Here is a 23,238-nt window from a genome sequence, read left to right as displayed (position 1 = left end):
TATATTTAAAATTTTAATATTAAATATAATTAATATTATTAAAATATTTAATAAAAATATCAATTTTAATAAAAATAATCATAACATTATATAAAAGTAAAATTTGGTCTAAATTTGGATTGTCCGAAATTAAAATTTTTTAAAAAAGTTGGGACTCAAATCAAATCAATTTAACAAATATGAGGACCAAATTGAGATTCATACATTAATTTGACACGTGTCACCATATTAGATTGACACGTGGCACATTACAGAAGTGACACGTGGCATAAATATTTTTAAAAAAAAATTAAAAGAATTCAAAAAAAAAATTAAAAAATTCAAAAAAAAATTAAAAAAAAATTAAAAAATTGGTATAAATACACATTTGGTACCCAAACTTTTTCGGAAAGTTCAGTTTGGTACCCGAACTTTAGGAATGTTCAATTTGGTACCCCAATTTTCTAAAGAGATTCAATTTTGTCCTCTCCGTTAAGTTGGAGTTAACACCGTGTCCGTACAGGACACGTGTCAAGCCATGAAATTTTTATTTTTTAAATTTTTTTTTTCAAAAAAATTAATTTTTTTTCAAAAAATTAGAAACTGCCACGTGTCAGTTTATCATCGTGCCACGTGGCAGCTTACAATCATGACACATGACAGTTGAATAGCTGTTTTCAATTTAGTACCCCAATTTAAATTTTTGGTTCAATTTAGTACCCCAATTTTTTAAAATCATCCAATTTCGTCACCTTCCATTTGAGACCAAATTAGTAAATAAGCTTAATTACAACCTATATATACATGTTACAATAACTTTTTCTAATATATACATCAAATCATTTCACCTAAATACTTAAATTATTTTCTTTTTTACATTTTAACCTTTGTAATTTTTTATACATGAAATTTTTTACACTTGTAAAAAATAAAATAATTTGAATATTTAGGTGTAGTGATTTGATGTATAAATTCAAAACAATTATTTTAACATGTTTATATAAGTTATAATTAAGCTTATTTACTAATTTGGTCTCAAATAGGAAAGGACGAAATTGAATCATTTTTAAAAATTTGGGTACTAAATTAAACCAAAAATTTAAATTAGGGTACTAAATTGGAAATAACTATTATACTGCCACATGTCATGATCGTAAGCTGCCACGTGGCACGATGATAAACTGACACGTGGCAGTTTTTAAATTTTTTGAAAAAACAAATTAATTTTTTTGAAAAAAAATATTTTAAAAAAAATAAAAATTTCATGGCTTGACACGTGTCCTGTACGGACACGGTGTTAACTCCAACTTAACGGAGATGACCAAATTGAATCTCTTTAGAAAATTGGGGTACCAAATTGAACATTCCTAAAATTCGGGTACCAAACTGAACTTTCCGAAAAAGTTTGGGTACCAAATGTGTATTTATACCTAAAAAATTCAAAAAAACGAGGAGTTGACACGTGGCACCTACTTAACGGTGTTAGTTCTCTACTAACGGAAAGGACCTAATTGATACTAATTTACAAAAATGAGGACCTAATTGAGACTAATAAAAATACGAAGATCAAATTGAGATTCTACAACAAAAACGAGGACTAACGGAGTATTTTAACCTTAATTAAAAGTAAGAATGTGGATGTCGACTAGTAAGCCGGTTTGTCAAGGTATTTACTTTCTGCACCCCATGATTTTCTTTACATTTCTATTTTTCTAAAATATTTATTTTCTTATTTATGAGTCATATATATATATATATATATATATATATATATATATATATATATATATATATATATATATATTCTCTTTTAATCACTTGCTCTTGTGAACATCTAGGTTTTGATAAATGATACTGTTGAAGATCAAATCAAAGTTTTTGTAAAACTTGAACTCAAATAGTTCATGTAGCAAGTATTAAATGTTTTTTCACCGTTTACGAATGGTAGCGATGTTTTTGAATTGAGAAATCTAAAAAAAAGTGTACTTTGAGATTATATAATTTAAAAGTTAAATTATGGATTTTGGATTAAACAAATTATAAGCAAATATTAAGAATAAATTTATTAGTTTGGATTATACAATATAAAATACAGATTTTATATTTGATATTGTCTACTCTAGAAGATAAAATTTGTATTTCAAACCGATAATTCATAATAAAAAATTTATTAGACAAAATGTATTGACAAAATATATATATATATATATATATATTTTGCTTAAAGGTTGTTATAATGATTATTTTTGAGAGTCAATGATGATGAAGTTTGAAGTACAATATCAAAAAAAGTTTACAAGGATAGAATTTTTTATATAACGAAAGCCGACAATTAATTAGAAAGAAATTATTATATTTAAGCCTTTACAACATTGTGTATTAAACAATTAAGTTGGAATCTTATAGTTGTAAATTTACAAATAAGTGAGACTCAAATTCCTAATACCAGGAAAATGTTTGTATATTTACATTTGTTACAATATAAACAAAGTTACTTGTAATATTACATAAAATAAAAACTATACAAGAGTGTGAACTCATCATTCAGTGTGATAATCATTCCACCAATGATGTTGGTCTCCCTGTGTCACGGTGGTGAACAAAATGAAGACACCAATTTCTTGTTTGTTGTTTCATAACTAATGTTGTAAAGGGATCCCAAAATTGTTTAACTTTCATTTACGGAATACAAACTTTAGCTATCATATGATCCTACAAATATAAAACTCAATACACAATATAAATATTAAAATTGTATAACTACCATTTTTTACTTTACCATCCCACACAATCCTAGTAACATGATCATTACGAGGGGATGTATTCATTAATTTCCTTGTGCATCCTCTACGTTAACACCACCTAGAGTGGTCTCTCCTAATTTACCCACCCATCAACACTCACTTCCTCATACTTTTTTTACGATCTAGAGAAAAAAAATGTTTAGGGAAGTAAAAGATTTTGAAATCTAACTTAGGTAAGTATCAAATTTTGAAATCTTAGCGGATTTCGAGATCTAGTAAAGGAAATTATCATATTTCAAAACCTAGTTAAGAAAATTATCAAATTTTGAAATTTATTATCATTACTAACTTGAAATATATATATATATATATATATATATATTAGTTTTTGTTTTTTATAATGTATTAAGAAAAATAAATAAGATTAAAAAAAATTTTAAAAATAAAAAAATTGAAAATTGAAAATTAAAAAAAAAATATAAATACATAAATATTTTTTGTTTTATTTATTAATTTTGTTTTTTTATATGATGTGTTAAAGAAAATAATATTTAAAAATAAATAAAATTAAAAGCCAAATATAAAAAAATAAAAAAATAAACAAAAGAAAAAATTCAAATATATATATATATATATATATATATGTATATATTATTTTTGTTATTTTTAATTTTGTTTTTAATTTTTTTTATTGTTAGGGTAAGGTTTGCATTCACTTATATATTATGAAATTATCTTATCTTTTGTCGACGTCTCGTTTGTGAGACTAGACATTAATAGATGATCAAATAGTGGGTAAAACTATATGCTCAACAAACATAAATCTCGCTAGTATAGGTTTTAAATTATGATTTTGATACCGTTTTAAGAAGTGAACTTTGAATTTAACTCACCTCCACAAAACTGACTTGTAAAGTGAAGTTTCACTTTTATATATATATATATATATATATATATATATATATATATATATATATATATATATATATATATATATATATTCTTATTTTTAGTTAAATGTGAGACTTCCAAATGCACCTATCTCGTATTGAGGTATATACATTTCACTTTAAAATCCATTAACTATCTTAAATGGATTTCGAAATCCAGTAATTATCTTAATTGAATTTCAAAATTCGATAATTCTCTTAACCAGAAAGTATGAGGGAGTGAGTCTTGGTAGGTGAATAAATATAACAAGAAAAAAAAAATTATTTTTTATCTAGTCAAAAGGTCAAGAATCATTTTGGGAATTTAAAAAAATATTGGAGGTACAGAAAGAAATCCCATTTCATTGTGACTTTCGGAATGGGCTAATGGTTCACATTGCTAATATCCATTGACCTAAAGAAAAAAAAATGTAAACTTTAAAATTTTATACAACATCTTGAACAGTCAAATGGTAGAGACTATGCATTCAAAACATAATTTAAAAAATAGACAAGAGTGAATTTATGGACAAAACTTGAGTTGCAGATAAAAACACCGGCCGACAAAACTCCATTTTGCATGTACAATTTGTAAAATGTGTAGATAAATACAAAATCAATAATGTTCCAGGTTCAGCTGGAAATCATGACCTAAATTTCTCCTGAAAAAGACGAATTATGAATGAGTAACTAATACTATGATTGTAAGATTCCTTGAATTATAATTAACGAATCTTAGAAATCGTATTCCCTAAAAATGTCCTCCACGCCACTTTGGCTTATCCAAATGTTGGATGAGTGAATGAACAAGCAAAGCAAAAAAACATCATTACATGCATGATTAAGTCTAGCTACCTTTCTCACTTAAGCTTATATGCATTTTCTTTTAATGAAAACATTAAATAATCCTACCCCCTTACCATGCATGTCAGAAAATAATTAATTTTAAACTTTAAAATAATCAGCATTGTTATTTTCATGAATTAAATTAATATTGCTTTAAATGTAATAAAGAAGCAAATCTTATTAGTCTATATATATTTAACACTACTTATCACTTTACTCAAACTATGTTCTAAAAAATAACAGGAATTAAAAGTTGTTAGCTTGATTCACTCAAACCTTGATATTATAATATACCAAAAACAATGATAACATTTTGCAATTGACACCATTAACAACAGTTTCCCCAAAGATGTTTCTTTTTCATTAAAAAACAAGTATATTTTACTCTTGAGATTTAAATTCAAATTGAAGAACGACAACTTGTGTTAAATTTAGTTTTAAATACTAGAAAAAAAACACTGTTGACATTCTTTATACTTGTACTACAAGAAGATCAACAAAAATATTAAAAAACTGAATAAATTATTGTGAGTATTTTGGGCATGAGTGTATTAGGTACTTGTGCTCTTCGCACCTAACTTACATTATTTTCAAAAGTCACTTTTTGAAGATGTTCATAATCAGAGTATAACTTACCATAGATCTCAACTACAGAATTACATGGAGATTGAGTCCTTCTAGATACATTTTCAATTTTTATATTGAAATCATTGAAAGAGGAACCTTTATGGCTTGAAATTTAGGCAAAAGAGAAGAATTGAATCTCATACCTCCATGTTTGATGGGATTGGAGAACAACAAATTCTAATGTATTTTAGTAACTTTAATTTAATGAGTGAGATCTTCATCACCTCTACTTGCACTTGTCACCAGAAAACATGCATGTGTTTTGAAACACATGATACTAGGTAAGAGATTTTGAGATGTTCAATCAAAGATATATAAATTACAACGATTTTTATACTAGTAGTTATATGGAATATGGAAGTGGAATCATGTTAGGTATTTTTTTTTTTTAATTAGTAAAGAAAGAATGGTGAACAGTGGAACCTTTATGGCTCCGAATTTAGGCAAAAGAGGGGAATTGAATCTCATACCTCCACATTTGATGGGATTGAAGAATAGAGGAATCAAAGATATTATCACCAGAATTTAGTTATTCACTGTAGTTTTTAAGTATTGATGCTGTAAATTATCTATTAATGAAATGTAATAAATATAATATTTTAATAAATCTCTTCATTGATATTGTTACTTGATGAGATTTCACTTCTATAACCAATATTTTTCTAGTCTTTTTACATGTGTTATGATTCACTAATAAAAATTTAACTAAATTTTCCTTTTGTCAAACAAAAATGAAAGTTTAAGAAAAAATAACACGTATAGTAATTTTGATGACTTTTACACCAACCAACTTAAAAGTAATTCCTCGTAGATTTTAAACTCTAAATTTGTGTAATATAAATATTGCTCTCTATTGATCAATAAATAATTATATGAGATCTGTCTCTTAAGAAAAATAAACACATTTATTATACATCACAATTTATAATTAAGTGACAAATATAAAAGTTTTTTAAATTATCAATAAATTTAAATTAATTATTTTTTTAATCCCTTAAATTGAATAGTAATAATAATAATAATAAAAGTAATTAATTTCTTGAAAGCATAAAAAAGACCCCAGCCAATGAAATTAGTAAATTTTGACTAGAGAATAATACTTGAGCTACAGCTTTTTTTTTCTTAAGCTGAGTATATCTTTTCTAGAAACTAATGCTTTCCAAAGTAAAAAATATTTATATATGATAAAATTAACTCATTTTTAGAGTTTATTCTTTTCATGAATCAGACTTAAGTTAAGATCTCTAAAAGATCGATACACCCCTTTCACAAAAGAAGAAAAAAAAAAGAGAGAATTTGTTTTATTAAAGATAATTATTATGTTTGAAATGAAATATTAAACTCACATTTTTAATAGGAAAAAGGTGATTTGATACCATTTGACGATCATTTGATAATATATACAAGAGTAAAATAGTCTTAACAAAAGTTAACTTTTATATTTTTAGAAGAAAAAAAAAGTAAATAGTTATGAGGATATGAAATGATAGGAAAAAAAAATAGAATAGTGTCAAAATACTAGTGTTCTTTAATAAAAGGAAAATAATTTTTTAACTGGATTTGGAAGATTGAAAATGAAAAAAATAAAAATAAAAAACCATTTAGTAGATTACACCTAAAGTTACAAGAGAAAGTTGTCAAAATATCATTTTCCTTATTTTAAATAAAATATTGAATCTTTAAGTAAGAGATTAACTTTGTCTCATAGATTCAACCACCCATTAATAAAGTACGGAAAACCTAACGGGTTGCATTTTTTAGCTGCTAATATAAAATAAAAAATAATAATCAAAATATTCCTTAAACATAAGACTGAAGTACCCTATTTTGTGTGTTTGAGTGAGTAGTGGTTACTGACTGGGAATTGCTTTAAAAGTTACGAATATTTTAATCGAATTTTAATAAAAATGTGTTTGGCAGGAGTTCTACACACTATAATGCGACGTGCGTTTCACAGATACGTATCGGATATTCGAATTTGGGCTTTCTTTTTCAAAACACTGCTTTCGTACGGATTACCTAATTTTGCTGCCAATAACGTCTCACTATCTCATCCATCTATGCATGCTTACTTCTGTAACTTCAATTTTAGAACATAAAAATACCAGTAATTCAATATAAACCGATTTATGTTGGATAGTGATTTTCTTACGGTGTTAGCATTAACTGGATTTGAATGTATATAGATGACTGTTTTTGAATTCTTTAGATGCCAAGATATCTCATTCTAACTTATATTCTAGCATCTCCAACTACAGTTGTAGTTTGGCAAGAACAGTTCTTGATTTAGTTTAGTTTACCATCGAAGAAAGATGGCAAAAATGTCATGAGAAAAATCGGTTCTTACATTGCTTTGCATTGAAATTCTGTTATTACTTAGTTTGAGCGAGTTTTTTCGAAATTAATATACCAGCTCTGTAAAGTGTCAGAGTAGGTCGAAAAATGAATGCGCATATATTAAAATATCTTCTTCATGTGCTTCCGTGTTTGCGTCACACTTCCATTTACGGTTTTTTGATTCGTGTTACTGCTCCTTCCACTGCAGTTTTCATTCAGGAAACACAACTATATATGCATGAGGTTGCTTCACACACATTCTCACATGTCACACAAAAATCTTCCAACTTTACTCAGCGTTCTTTTTCTTCCTTGTTTCACAGTCTCTGTCTCGGAAACTGTTACTTCTTCTTTGCTAGCGTGGGTGTTTGAACGTTATTTACTTTACCATTTTCACTTCTTCGTTAGTACCCTCACTTTAATGTAACTGCAATCTTCTTTCTGTGAAAAGAAAAAAGTAATTTTAAGATTTGATAAACGCTCAATTTCTCTTTCATTTAATGTTCAATTTGTCACAAGTCTTTTGAACAATTACTTCTCATCATGGTTTCAGTCTTGGAATCTCGTTAATCTTGCCAGACAAACCCATCTGGGTCTAGCGTTTCATATTCGACAACTCTGTTTGTGTTCTGTCGTGTCCATTCTCTCAGGCGTTTCTGAGCTGTAACCAGTGCAGCTTGGAATGATGGGGTTCCGTTAATTTCTTTGGATTGTTCTCCAAGGCCATACACCTTTTTAGAACTCAATTTCGGTTTGAATGTGACTAACGTGAACTTCCGTTTAACGTTCACGTTTGCTTTCGCGGAATGACGATTACGTGGAAGGCTCATGTGGTAAGATAGTGAAAAAGATTTTGGTTCTTGAACTCGTCGTGGTTGAACTCTACTCTTCATATTCAGCTTATGGAGAATGCTCAGTTTTCTGTTACTCTCGAATCCAACTTGGATATGCTACCCGATTGTTTATTATTCATTTACTAATTTAACTCATTCTTTTGCTCACTCATAACAATATATCCAAATCATTTTCATTGTCATTGCAAATGAGAATTCGTCATCTGAATTCGTTTATTCGTTTTCTGGCCTGGGGTGCTGCTACAATATAGATGAACATCCATTTTTTTTTTCTTGCTTTCCTATGTAGGAAGATTTAGATATGTAGGTTTTCCATCTCTCTGCTCAAAGTTTGGTTATAGATATTTCTTCTAAGCAACTTTAATCACCATTTGCCTCTAGAGTCCCCTGAAGTGACTCACTATCTTCCACTCAAGTCTTCTGCTTCATTTCCTGCAAACTAAAACTCATCTCTTCACATTCCAATACCTTCATGGAAGAAACATTTGTTCCCTTGCGTGGGATCAAGAATGACCTCAAAGGAAGACTTGTGTGCTACAAACAAGATTGGACTAGTGGATTCCAAGCAGGCATCAGGTTCGTGGTATAAACTTTTAGATTCTGATATTTCAATCTAATTATGGATAAATTTTTCCATAAATAAACTGTTTTTATAAATTAAAATTAGTTTACCTGTAAATTAATTTTAAATTATGAGTTTTTTGTTTGCCTTCATACTTTCTTTTTCTGTAAGTGTCTAATTATGCAGAAAACTATTTAACATGCCTAGCTGCATCGAGTTTGAAACCAAAAGTCACCCATTTCAAAATAAATAAATAAAACACATAGCTAATGCAAATGGAACAGCTAATTCACAGTTAGCCTCATGAAACTTACAAGAAGATTTCTTAAACTTTTAATTTTGATGTTGTTTAATATAGGATCCTTGCCCCAACTACATATATATTTTTCGCTTCAGCAATTCCAGTGATCTCTTTCGGGGAGCAACTGGAGAGAAACACAGGTACAACTAAAACTTTTCTGGTTCAGTGTTTTTTGTTTTTTTTTTTGAATTTTGGTGACCCTTTTCCTAAGAAATGCTTCATTGGTTATATTCTATAGATGGAACTCTAACTGCAGTGCAGACCCTTGCATCAACAGCACTCTGTGGCATTATCCATTCAATCTTAGGAGGGCAGCCCCTCCTGATACTTGGTGTAGCTGAGCCAACGGTTCTGATGTATACATTTTTGTATGACTTTGCAAAGGATAGAAAAGATTTGGGACACAAACTATTCCTTCCTTGGACTGGATGGTATCTCTTGATTTCCTTGAGTGGTGAGTTATTTATTGAAAGGAAATCACTGTTAATTTGAAGAAAAAATTCTCCACCGTTTGATTTTTAGGGTGTGTGTTTGGACTGCTGCGTTGCTCTTCTTGCTGGCCATTGTTGGCGCATGCTCCATAATCAACAGATTCACGCGCCTTGCAGGTGAACTATTTGGTCTGCTGATTGCAATGCTCTTCATGCAGCAGGCGATAAGGGTGAGTACTTTTTGTTAAGTAATTTTGAAAATTGGATATTGGGATCATATATAGGTGTCCTTTATTTACAATTACCAAAATTAAAACTCCTGTTTTGTAATAAAATCAGTAATCTCCTTCTTAAAAGGGACTTGTGGAAGAGTTCGGTGTGCCCCAGTCCCAGAGAGAAGGTACCAATCAGATTGCACTCCAATCTTCTTGGCTGTTTGGAAATGGAATGTTTGCTTTGGTTTTGTCATTTGGCCTTCTGTTTACTGCACTAAGAAGCCGTAAGGCTAGATCCTGGCGATACGGAGCAGGTAGTGGTTATGCTTCTGAATCCTGATGAAACGATTCAGTAGGGAATTTCATGCATTGCAAGATATACTACAACTTTGATTGTGACATACTAATATTCTGTTCTCAGGTTTTGGCTACAAGTTACTTTCTGATAAATAAGATTGTGTTCTAGGTTGTTTGCGGGGATTTGTAGCTGATTATGGAGTCCCACTAATGATTCTGGTGTGGACTGCTGTGTCTTATATGCCAACCAATAAGGTTCCAAGGGGAATCCCTAGGCGACTTTTCAGTCCAAACCCATGGTCTCCCGGTGCATACACAAATTGGACAGTAATTAAGGTCTCTGATTATTTAATGTGGATAATATTCTCACAGTGAATGATAGACAATGTCTCTTTTCCTTGAAATGTGTAGTTCTTTGCTCATTTTTTCTTTTACTAGCAGGAAATGTTGAATGTGCCTCTCATCTATATTATTGGAGCTTTTATACCAGCGACTATGATTGCCGTGCTTTATTACTTTGATCACAGTGTTGCTTCACAACTTGCCCAGCAAAAGGAGTTCAATCTAAGAAAACCCTCATCATATCATTATGACCTTCTCCTCTTGGGCTTCTTGGTATGTTATTTCTCTGAAATACTTCTGAAATTCATTTGCAGTATTAATGAATGGCAAATGACGGCTTTGTGTATAGACATATACCAAATAGTTTCCTTTTGAAATCTTATTTAAGTTGTTTGCCAGACCATTTTGTGTGGGCTTATTGGAATCCCTCCATCCAACGGTGTGATTCCTCAATCTCCTATGCATACTAAAAGCTTAGCGACTCTAAAACATCAGGTAATATAATTTTCTTTACTATTTCATTACTTCATATTTATGGTTTTGTAAATGTCTTGGATACTATCTAATGCATGGTTCTAGTGAAAAATATCTATAAGTTTCATTCTGAAACTAAATCTGTTTCACTAGACAAACTTGTATAGTCCATGTTGCTAAACTTTGCTTCTTCATAGCTAAACTACTTGACAATCATTGGTACTTGTTTTGTTTGGAGAAGATATTGCGTAACAAAGTTGTATCTGCCGCACGGAAAAGCATCCAGAAAAATATGAACCTGAATCAGCTATACCAAAGTATGCAAGAAGCATATGATCAAATGCAGACTCCCTTAGCCCACCAAATACCACCTCCCTCGGTATATATAATCCTATCATTTCCCAACGATTTTAAATTTGTGATCTTTCTCACCTTTATCCAATATTCTGTTATTCAAGCAGGGGCTAAAGGAGATGAAGGAATCCACCATCCAACTGGCTCAAAGTCATGGATACATTGACACCCCTGTTGATGAGGTTGTTTTCGATGTGGATAAAGATATTGACGACCTTTTACCTGTTGAAGTAAAAGAACAGCGCCTCAGCAATCTGCTGCAGGCATTAATGGTTGCACTTTGTGTTGCTGCTATGCCTCTTTTGAAGAAGATACCAACTTCAGTGCTTTGGGGTTACTTTGCTTTCATGGCAATTGAAAGCTTGCCCGGAAATCAGTTTTGGGAGAGAATATTATATCTCTTTACTGCTCCAAGTCGAAGATACAAGTATATCTATCTATGCTCTGGACTCCTACAACATTATCCATGTTAAAATTAACACTTGTTTGCATATCATGAATGTCCATAGCTTTATCATTGCATTTTATAATGTTGAAGATGATGATTCCATTTTCTTTTCTCTTTACTAGAGTGCTGGAGAAACACCATGCGGCCTTTATTGAGACCGTGCCTTTCAAAACGGTGGCCATGTTTACATTATTCCAGACAGCTTACTTGCTTCTCTGCTTTGGTCTAACCTGGATACCAATTGCCGGGGTCCTTTTCCCAATGTTAATCATGCTTCTTATCCCAGTACGTCAATATTTCCTTCCCAAGTTTTTTAAAGGAGCCCATCTTCAAGAATTGGATGCTGCAGCATATGAGGAAGCACCTGTTGTCAGTTTCAACTTGTCATTCGAAGTAGGTAGTTTCAACCATTATCATATCATAATTAGGTTTATACTAGGATTGATTTTGTTTTTCAAACATCTTCGTGTTCTGATTAGAAAATGGCTTTCTCTGGACTTCTGGTGGGTGGAGTACAAACTCAGCTTGCTTAGCTAGACCACAAAATATTCATACTGCATAACATTATATTACATATATGTATCTGTCGAAGATGTTGTTCATAGATTGATGTTTATATACCTCACAGGATTCAGGTAGTCAGACAGCAACAGTCAATATTAATAGTGGGGAAATTCTTGATGAAATTATTACAAGGAGTCGTGGGGAGATCCTCAGTCAGAAATCCAGGAACTCAACTCCAACATCACGTGGACATACCATTCCTGCTTATGCAAATAACTCATAGGATTCAATGCTCTCCAGTAACTCAAGTGAAGATCAAGAGAAGTACTAATTCACAGCCAATGTTTCTTGGACAAGATTCCAGTGGTTCACCTTCAAAGCTAATAGGGTTTCCTTGAAAATAGTTTTAAGTAGCACACTAGGTCATGAGCTTGTTTATGAATACACGTTATCTTATAGATGTTTATCTTTGACTCTTCTTTCCTTTCAATCTTTAACCATATTGACTTCATTTTACCTTGATACAGAACGAGCAGGGGTATTTTCAAGTTGATGGATTGATGGTGTTGAATCTAACTTTAGGTTTTGCTTATGTGTAGTGTATATGGAACTGCAAAGGAAAAAAAAACAACAACGAGGGGATTTTGAAACAAAGATCTGATGAATATTTATCTTACTCCTTACTGCTAAATAAAGCATCGTATGAATGTATAGCTAGTTCGCAGTGTATCATAGACCTTGCCTTCAACCTTTCGTTGCCAAATTTACTGCATATGTTCTGTGGTCCTACTTGAGTTGACACCATTTTTTGTTTACTAAAGTTATGAGGGAGTTAAGTGTATTTTTCATGTAGGGACCAAAACGGAAACTAGTCATGTGCAGGTGTACCAAAATGTACGGAAAGAAAAAATGTGGTGTGTTCATTTTAAGGTGGGCCTTAATATGAAAAAAATAAATAAATTCAACTATAGAGACTAAAAGAAAGTTGTCAAGTGTATACATTAACTAAAATTAAACCTTTGTAAAACTATAAAGCCAAATTGCCGTCAACATTTGATAGTGCGCTTCAAACAATTTGCTTTTTCCTGTTTAACACTATTAAAACGCAAGTTCATGTAGGGGATTGTTGGTGCATAATTTCAAAGACGCATTTAATCACTTTTTTCATCGTAGCTTACTTTAAAAAGAAATATAGTGATTTCGATGCCTATATGATATGTATGCTAAATAAAGCTAATTTGGAGAAGTGCTAACAAATAAATAGTGGGAATGAAAGCATGCGCAGTACTATGATATGTAGAGTTTGCGTTTTCTTGGTTGGAAAACTTGTGCAGAGAGCATTAGTTTCAAATCGTAACAAAAGTGAACCTCTGGTCCTACATTTGTCACTCAACTCATCCTCAAGTTAAGCCCTTCTCATATAAAATTTGAATATCTTTCAATGTAGGGTCATAAGATCATCATGTTTACAGTCTTAACCAATTTCTATGTGACTGTCATATTTTTCAATTTAAGAGAAATAGTAAATAGAACCTAACTACGACTTACATATAGAATCACGAGTGTACGGTCCTAAATCATGCAATAACTTGTCATTCTTTAATGCTGTCTGACAGGGAATTATGATCATTGTGATTGTCTACTTTGTAAAAGATGTGATTTCGTGGAGATATTTGAAAAAGAGTGTTTCCTCGAAGGAGATGAGAGATCGTGGCGTTCTTGATCCATGATATGGAACATAGCTTAGTGGAAATCTAACTCTCTTTGCACTGTCTTTGATACGCACTACACTATCACTTATCCAACATACTCAAACTGTGTTCTATCAAGTTGTAATGGTATCATTGCTCAGAACGAAGACACACCATGGGAAACTCAAGAAAGTGATACCAAAGATGCAAAGAGAACACGTGTGATTACTTTCTTATAAAGTACTTGCAAATTTGCCTATTCAAAGTTAGAACTTCTGACATGAGAGACCCTACATGTGAGCAAGTAGCAACCACAACTTAAGATATTCGATTTAGAAATGTTCTGTATAAGTGCAAACACAACTTAATATAAATCATCATTCTATATAAGTGAGTCATATAAATAGGTTTAATTTCACAAATCACATGGTAGCACATTCTAATTCTCATTTACTTCACTATTTTTTTTTTCCAACATCGATTTCGGTGGAAGAGACCTTGTAAGTGTCTTGATTGGACTATATGAGATTTGCTAACTATTAAAGTATGGATTATCAGAGGAATCCTGTTTATAATTAGCATTGGCAATATTAAGAATTTATTTTCATATCTGTTGAGTGTATATATCTAAATATAGTAATGATATTGAGAATAATATTTTCATATTTAGCAATTTAATGTTATTTTTTCTTACAAATACTATATATCAAACACATATTCAATTATATCAATTATTAATAAAATTCAAACCAAACTAATAAAATCTTGTATTTATAATAAATATTTTATATAATAATACTGTTTTCTTTTTTATTATTAAAAAATTCTTATATTGATTCGGATATTTACTCTATATATAGTTTTATTTAAACGAGTGCAATTCTATTTACTATAAATATGTTTTATTCTCAACTTTTAATGTTGGTCCATTTTATCTTATAAATGTTGTGATTTTTTCTTTTCTGACTTATTTTTATGAAATTTCAAATAACAATAACACTTTTTAACCATTCAAAACTATCAACAAGAGAATGCTCTTATGATATACAACTTAGTCAATGAGATGTTATTGTTCTTGGTAGGTGCATACTTTATGATGAACTTGATTTGGAACCTCTAAACTTTTTTAAAACGTTTCTGAACTTAAAAAAGAAGAAGAAGCAGAATAATAAATAAAACATAATCAATTATCACTAAATATTGTTAAACATTTATAATACAGTATAGGCATATAACCAATTATTAATTTAAATAGTCAATTAAATTATTCATATAAAATATTTAATTAAGTTCATTTTAAAAGTATATAAATAAATTGTTACAACTCACAAATTTTACATAACACTTAGTAATACTTATATATAAAGTATCTAGCATTAATAAGGTATTTCAAGATAAATTTACATTTTATAATTCTTATACTAGATAATGAGATAGGAAAAGAATGCAATTAAAATGAACTCATAAATACTATACTTCAAAAATATAGATTACGGAACTTAATTTACATTTTTTTTAAAACTATAATCCATCATTCTTATAATATTTTTATCCTAATCTTTCATTTCTCTTGTCTCAATTCTATAGTGTCATTATCACCATAAATTCACGTGTATATATATATATATATATATATAACAAACGATTACGCAAAAGATAAGAGAACACAAGAAATGTAAGGGTAAGTTAATGTATAAAAAAAAATACCATAAATAGTAACATATCAAAATAATTATGAAAATATCAAGTATATTTGATTGAAAATAAACTCTTGAATCTTAATGCCATCCTATTTAAGACCAACATAAAACTCACATAAAAAACTTTTTTTAGAAAAAGACAAATTTAATATAAAAGAAATAATAACTTAGATAAAGATTATCAAAATGAATCGTTGCTAGAAATCAATCCTTAAATTAAGCCCTTCTCATTTTCTCATTGATACCACTTTACTACTTTAGTCCAACAATTCATTCAACAATACATTTCACTACATGAACTCGTCCAAAAACACAAAATAGTTCACATAAATAGACTCGTGAGACTCTGTACTGGTTATACTTACCTTCCATTCTTCTTTCAAAACTTGTATCATGAATAAACCAATGTGACTCATCAAGTCATGACAGTTAACTTCACTAGCTTCCTATATGATCCTTTTTCATATCATATTGTCTGTCAAATGAAGTCTCATTCGATACTAGTTGAGTTAGGATAATCTCACATAACAAACCCCCTTCAATACACGCTAACTCACCATAAATTAGCATTTCCCTTGGAAATAACTAATTTGACTATTAATATCACACCAATTTTCACAAACATTCTTATATTAACCATCATAGCTCAATACCAGTATTATTACAATTTGTGGCATGAGAAGAATATCTATATAGTAAATTATAAATCATTATTCTAACAAGTCAAAGTCTTCTAATGATTGCAAAGTTCATGTAATCAATCCATATCAGTACCACACATAATTCAAACCCTTAATTCAATACCCTCATTCTATTCTAATTCAGTTACACAAATTCAATAATTCTTAACACATTCTCATTATTCATAATCCAATTAAGTTATACATATCTAACCAATTCAAGCCAACCAATAACTCAAATCACATATATCTAAACCAAATAACACCCACCCTCTCAATACCTTTCCATCATCATTCAAACCAACCAACAAGTCACAGGATATGTAAGCCCAACATAACTCACCCTCTCAATATCTTTCTATCATCATTCACGCAATACAATAGAAATTCAATATAAACTCTTAGTACAATCACATTCAACAATAAAATTTCATCATTTATTTCGCAGAACCCATTTTGCGAAAATCACATTCACTGTCAAGTTCAATAATAATTATAAAACAAATCTCTATGTCATTGGTCTCATTCTTTTTCATTGTTCTCAATCCACTTACCAAATTTATTAAAAAAAGAAAGAAAACATGCAAAAACATCAACTATATTTAAAAAGGACTAGCTTCCCTAACTCTGTTCTCATCCTTAAAGAGTGTCACACAAAAAAATCACTATCCACAAAATCAAATGTCCATTAAGAATGATTAGGGCAAAATTTTCAGGATCATAAACAGAGAGAGATTTATTAAGAACGAAAGAGACGACATGAAACTGTATATGGACTTGCATGCAAGGGAAAACAAGTTGCTCCCAGAGAATGGGTAGAATTTTCGAACTCACTATTAAAAGCAATTAATTGATTATTTTGATAGGGTTCTTTGCAACATAAATTACTCTAATAGTGTTGATTCTTAGAAAAAGAATGGAAGCTGATTGAAATCTTTAGAAGAAAAAGGAAGATTTTATGGAGAACTATTATTATAGAGAAGAACAAAGTTTTCTGAGGAAATTTTAGAATTCTCACATATTTTATCTTTGTTTAAATTTTTTTTAATACTTTCTATGATATTTAACAAAGCTAAAATTTATTATTAATGTTAGGGGTAGTTTATCAATAAACACATATAATTATTTTATTAATATTTTAAAAAATATTAGAGAATTCCAAATTTTGAAATCTAACCATTCGTTCATTTTTTTTAATTTATAATTAAAAATAGTAAACATTAATAATTAAAGAATAACTGAGATATTTTTGAGCTTGAAAGGCATAGTACCAGGGCAGTGAAACTAGTGAATGGAATCGGTGGAAGAAAAGAAAAAAGGCGATATTTGGGTAACTAACGATTCATCTTGTAAAACGTGTCAGATTTAGGTCAATAATTTAATGTACAGAGAGATCATCTTAGTGTTGAATGGTGTGGAAGAACAGTGAAGACAACGTAGAATCGCGTTGGCGCGTGCGAACACGATGGTGAGGCCAAAGATAGTGTTGTTTGGAGATTCCATAACGGAGCAATCCATCCAACAGAATGGATGGGGTGTTCCGCTAGCCAATGCGTATTCCCGCAGGGTAACATTTCTTCTCAGTCAAACACTCTCACGTCAGATCCGTTTTCTTAAATTATTAATATATGTCACAGTTAATGATCTGCATATTCAGGCTGATGTACTTGTTCGTGGTTATGGTGGATACAACACTAGGTGGGCTATGTTCTTACTGAACCACCTCTTCCCTCTGGTATCTTATTCTCACCTAAATCATGTTTCTTCCCGTTGGTGTCTGCACATTTGCCCCTTTTTAAAGTCCAGTAACTACTATGGGTGAAACATGCCTCGGTATAACATGATGAGATCAAATAATTACTTTTATAAAATATAGGTTGCTTAATTAAGTTTTAAATACTTTATAAATTTTAGTATTTTGAACTGAGGTCTCATTAAAAGTTTTTGTTCTGTTGAGCGTATTTATTTAGGAAAAAATGAAAGGAAAATTGGGCACCCAATAAGACAAGAATTCTAATAAGGACATCAATTGATAATACCAAAACTTAATTAAGCCAATATAATTCATTACTTTGTTTTGTCAATAGGGTGTCTGCGAAAACTTCAAGAATGTTAGGTAACAAAGTTTTTGCATATGAACTTAACTGATATCTTGAAATTTGTAATTGAAAATTAATCTGTTTGAGCATTTAGGGTGGTGGACCAGACTAGAAAACCAAATTTGATTTGACAGAACTTCTCATAGGCTTACATAACAGTTTTGGAATAAGGGTCCAGCCAGATCACCAAGCCTCCCCTGCCCCCATCCAAAAAGAGTCTTCTATTGCCTAAAATAAGGCCTTTGTTTTATTTTTGCAAATTATTTTATTGATCTTGTGAGTTTTTAGTTGTTTGGAATTGGATGACTTCATCTGCAGGACTCAACTACACCACCTATTGCTACCACAATTTTCTTTGGTGCTAATGATGCAGCTTTGTTAGGAAGAACAAGTGAAAGGCAACATGTACCTATTGAAGAATTCAAAGAGAACCTTAGAAAATTTGTTCGACACTTGAAGGTTACATTTAGTTGTTCAATATTTTTAGATTTAAATTTCACCAGTTTCTGAATTATCCGTCCAACTTTTAACTCTAATTTTTCTGTGTGTTATCTGCAAAATTTTGATTTCATGTAAGCATTGAACTCATCGAGTGATTCTGATGATTTCTATCTTGTGCTTTAATGGCCCATGGTTTCTTGTAGCTTTGTTGTTGTTTTTCTTGTTATTTTTTTCACTGAGTAGCCTATTGTTGATTGTTTTAGTGCTTTGTATGGGTAAAACGGCTGGGCATTTCAGGACATTTGAGAACGTGTTCAGCAAGCTATTTTCACATGAAAGATTATGTCACAAGTTTTACCATTAAACTTGTTGAAATAAACTAAAGAACTTATAGGTTTTTTTTTTCCATTGTTATGAGTCCTCCAAACAAGCTCCGTTAGAAGCTTTCCCATTTTCCTCCCAAGTGCTCATTAGATCATCTGTTGTTGATGTAAATGTGATAATTTGTTTCAGGAATGCTCAAAAGCTATGCAAATTGTGCTCATTACTCCACCTCCACTCAGCGAGGAAGGACGCCTGGCATATGCAAGGTACTTGTGAATTGCTTCTGTTAGATTTAGTATTTATAATCTGCCTTCCTTTATAGACATTACCTTATGTGCTATTATGTGCTTGAATATTTATGACACCTGCCTCACCGATACCATCAAATGGAATTGTTCCTCCTGATTTAGTAGGTTTACTTTTTGGGTAAATCCCTATTTTAGTCCCTGAGGTTATAATCGCAGGTTACTTCCTACCTTACAAAACTCTCACTTTAGTCACTGATTTTATCAAACATTATGTACTGTAGTACTTAATGTTGGTGGAAAATGATTAAATTGGATGAGACTTGCACGATCAAGAACTAAAATGATCCACATTTACAATCTCTGGGGCAAAAATGGAGGGTGTAATCCTTTTTTTACAAAATAAATGCAGTAATTGTTACATCCATAGCCATTATAACTGCTAGTGTGCCCGACTCCATCTTTTCCAAACATCCATTTGATTATTTATGTTCATGTCATATACACCTGAAGTACATGCCATCACTATCGTAGTCTATTGCTATACCACCCACCTAATCTCACAGTATGCTAGTGACTGTCAGTATCTAACTGGGAAAGATTATGCTGTAGATAATACGATTAAAGCTTCTGTATTGAAACTGTGTCACATTACTGTTTATGTTAAAGCTTATGTTAGTTTACAATTTACATTTTCATTGGCTTCTATATGTTCAACAGAAGTTAACTTCATGTTTGAGATGATTTTGTTGGGTCTTGCAGATCCCAATATGGTGAGAAGGCTACCAAAGTGCCTGAAAGAACAAATGAAGTAACTGGTCAATATGCTAATGCCTGTGTTGAGGTCGCAAATGAAATAGGCGTGTGGTATATCAATCTGTGGTCCAAAATGCAAGAAACAGATGACTGGCAAACGAAATTTTTGAGGTTTGTTACAACCTGGACTCTAGAAATATTGACTCTGACATAAGTGTGACCGAGTTTTAGTTAGATCTCGATTGTATCAAGGATGACTAAGATTTCTTCATAAATACATTTAGGTGAAGAAAATAAAAATAAAAAGTAAAGTATTTTTTTCCATAAACTACAATTAGCTTATGTATATGTTGAAAGCCATATTTTGGAAAAGTTAATCCGAGAGGGTTTTATACAAACTAATTTTAACTGATGGAAAATTTTATTTTTTCTTATTTTATTCTCTTAGAAGTGCATATTGAGAAGTCTGTCTTGATAGACCCTAAGTCTAAATATGATAATTTGATCTGTTATCTTGTTAAGGGCATCATGAATTTACTTTTTTAGTCTGTTAACGACATGGTAAACTGCTTTCTTATATTTATGTATGAAAATTCCTCAGAATTGCTTAATGAATAAAATCAACTCCAATATCTTTCTTGAAAATTATGGGTGATTTCACCTGACATTGATGTTTTGTTGTGTAAGGGATGGGTTGCATCTGACAACAGAAGGAAATACAGTACTTTACAAAGAAGTGATAAAGGTGTTCAATGAAGCGGGACTTTCCGCTGATAACTTGCCATTTGATTTTCCTCACCACTCAAAAATTGATTCGGAACATCCTGAGAGAGCCTTCCAGCAGGTTTGTGATGTCCCATTGTGATACTCTGGTCTAGTCTTGCACTCTTGTACTCTGTTGTACTTGGTGATCTAAGATTTTCTTCCAGAACTGTATTTGAGTCCAATGCTTTAATGGAACCACAATAAAGAATATTTTTCCAAATGAGGCTGTGAGATTGATGTAGTTGTTCTCATAATGGGATATAATTGTTGTTGTGATACTATAATAAATCTATCGTTGTAACAATACTCACGTTGTGCGATGCTTATGCAATGCGTGCAAACATTTATAATTTGATTCCGTATTTTTGTTGGGTGATCTTGATCTGGTATTTATGAGTGCTAATAACATTTTTAATATTATATTTCTAATATTTTTTTTTTTCAGTTAAGATTGATTGAAAATTACAGATGTTCAATTGGTGATATTATTCATAAATAGTTTGTAACAAATTTTGGTTAGTAGTACTGAAAGTGTTCTAATTTGGGGTATAGGAAAAGATTTATGGAGATGCAGGAAGAAATTGCCACCTAATGCAGTTCTACACCTTAAATTTAAGGTTTATTTGTGATGGTTTGAAATTTAGTTTTTGATTAATATAAATAGTCACAAAACATAATATAATTTTTTTTGTTGATTTTAAATAATTTGGTTTGACAATGGCACACGTGAGAATGAAATGATATTTCGTCAGTTGCAAATTTCACGTGCCAACATTCATTAAGTTCCGATAGACCAATTCTTCAAATTGAAAACAAAACAAGTATGGTTTTGCATATGTAATAAGCCACTTAAATTCTTAATTTTACATGGGAAAATATAGTTTTGCATATGCTATTATCATTGTAAAACAAATTGCAAATTAAAAATATATTAAAGATGAGATTGTTAAAAAACGTTAAGTTAATAGAGTTGAACACACCATTAAATTAAATTGTGAGTATGATAATGAATGTTTTCGGGATATATTATTATTTTATATTGTTGATCAAATTATTCACTTAAAAGAAGGTTTGAGTAATTATATGAGGATGTTTTTCAATTCTTGCTTAATATTGAAATACTTAAATTATTTCCTAATCAAAACATGAAATTATGTTGTAAACATATATAAATATATCTAAAATATGATAATTCTTATAATTTTGATGTGTGAAATTGTTTGAAGAATCAAAAGTTATAAGAGAGATTATATGCAGGTATAATTAATTTATAGAATATTTGTAAAATACGAAAAAAAAAATACAACAGGTTCAATTGTGTTTTTAATGATTTTTCAAACATTTTCGCTAAAAAGGAAAATTTGTCTACACTTTTGTAATGATAAAAGATAAGACTCCGAGTTTAATATGTGCACAAATGAAAAAAAAAAAAAAAGAAGTCCAACATTTTATATCAAATTAAACTTTTTTTTTTCAGAAATGGAAAAATATAACTTTATGATTAGACAAGAGAAAAGAAAGAACATAAATATTTTATAATGATTTGTCTCTGTGTGATACTGCCTCCAACTTTTTTTTTTACCAAACCAATCAAGTTCCACAAATATATGTTAAAAATACAAGTATTCTCAAAAGTTACTCCATGTACTATACGAGTATTTTTAAAGGTTACCCTCATTACAATATAAGTATTTTTTTTACTTAATTTCTCAAACTAATTACATGAGTATTTCTTTCATAAACAAGTCAATTATGATTTACACATAAATGTGATTTTACATTGAGATGGAAGTTTTGTTTTCTAAGCTAGAATTAATAACTTAAGATAAGAGCCATATAAATTGTAACACCCAATTTAAATAATTATTTTAATTAAATGACATGTCACACAGATAATATAAGAATATAAGAGACGAGTCCTGGAGTAATACCACTGATCCTTACAATATCCCAAAAATACTTAGAGGAAAACCGAGGCACACCAAGATGCCAATGCCAAACAAAATTACAAGAACTTGACAGAAGACAACATAGTACTAAAGGACAAAACAGTACATGGGCCTAAGCCCTATGAGAAAGCCCAAAATAGCAGAATCCAGCCCAGGTAGGCTATGCAATGAAACCTCCATCACCCTGATGACCACGAGTGTTTCTCACATCTGCTCACATCAATAAATTGATGATCATCGCAAAAAAAGAACACCGCACATACAGAACATACAACAAACAAACAGAAGGGTAAGCTAGAGCAGAAAACAGTTTATCATACAATTATATACATCTCCATAATCCA

The 23,238-nt window shown here is 30.4% G+C and overlaps 2 protein-coding genes across 6 annotated transcripts; both read left to right on the top strand.

The window, feature by feature from the left end:
- Positions 1–7,560: 7,560 nt before the first annotated feature.
- Positions 7,561–13,173, top strand: LOC114178416 (probable boron transporter 2). 5 transcript variants are annotated; one of them, XM_028064298.1, is made up of 12 exons: positions 7,561–8,892; positions 9,237–9,319; positions 9,418–9,633; positions 9,788–9,840; positions 9,968–10,010; positions 10,292–10,458; positions 10,564–10,737; positions 10,864–10,959; positions 11,180–11,317; positions 11,397–11,719; positions 11,863–12,133; positions 12,369–12,661. In XM_028064298.1, exons 1-12 carry the CDS (start codon positions 8,789–8,791, stop codon positions 12,525–12,527), a joined length of 1,827 nt encoding a protein of 608 aa, XP_027920099.1. In that variant the 5' UTR covers positions 7,561–8,788; the 3' UTR covers positions 12,528–12,661. The 5 variants fall into 5 exon arrangements, with proteins under 5 accessions (XP_027920099.1, XP_027920097.1, XP_027920098.1 ...); XM_028064296.1 differs by having other exon boundaries at positions 7,564–8,892; positions 9,968–10,139; XM_028064297.1 differs by having other exon boundaries at positions 7,566–8,892; positions 9,418–9,610; positions 9,702–9,840.
- A 4,415-nt stretch (positions 13,174–17,588) lies between these two features.
- LOC114175633 (GDSL esterase/lipase At5g62930) lies at positions 17,589–21,321 on the top strand. Its single transcript, XM_028060402.1, has 6 exons — positions 17,589–17,882; positions 17,973–18,050; positions 18,733–18,873; positions 19,369–19,445; positions 20,187–20,351; positions 20,868–21,321. The coding sequence occupies exons 1-6, from the start codon at positions 17,781–17,783 to the stop codon at positions 21,043–21,045; spliced, it is 741 nt and encodes a 246-aa protein (XP_027916203.1). The 5' UTR covers positions 17,589–17,780; the 3' UTR covers positions 21,046–21,321.
- The last annotated feature ends 1,917 nt before the right edge of the window (positions 21,322–23,238 follow it).

Source organism: Vigna unguiculata, chromosome 3, assembly GCF_004118075.2.
Source record: "Vigna unguiculata cultivar IT97K-499-35 chromosome 3, ASM411807v1, whole genome shotgun sequence".
NCBI classification, from domain to species: domain Eukaryota; kingdom Viridiplantae; phylum Streptophyta; class Magnoliopsida; order Fabales; family Fabaceae; genus Vigna; species Vigna unguiculata.
This window is presented reverse-complemented; position numbering and strand designations above follow the sequence as displayed.

Bases quoted from the DNA above. Each gene is read 5' to 3' on its own strand.
- LOC114175633 (XM_028060402.1), top strand. From the start codon at position 17,781: ATGGTGAGGCCAAAGATAGTGTTGTTTGGAGATTCCATAACGGAGCAA. The intron at 17,883-17,972 runs GTAACATTTCTT...CTGCATATTCAG, and splicing joins CCAATGCGTATTCCCGCAGG to GCTGATGTACTTGTTCGTGG. The intron at 20,352-20,867 runs GTTTGTTACAAC...TTGTTGTGTAAG, and splicing joins TGGCAAACGAAATTTTTGAG to GGATGGGTTGCATCTGACAA.
- LOC114178416 (XM_028064293.1), top strand. From the start codon at position 8,789: ATGGAAGAAACATTTGTTCCCTTGCGTGGGATCAAGAATGACCTCAAA. The intron at 9,611-9,701 runs GTATCTCTTGAT...TTTGATTTTTAG, and splicing joins TTCCTTCCTTGGACTGGATG to GGTGTGTGTTTGGACTGCTG. The intron at 10,960-11,179 runs GTAATATAATTT...TGTTTGGAGAAG, and splicing joins TAGCGACTCTAAAACATCAG to ATATTGCGTAACAAAGTTGT.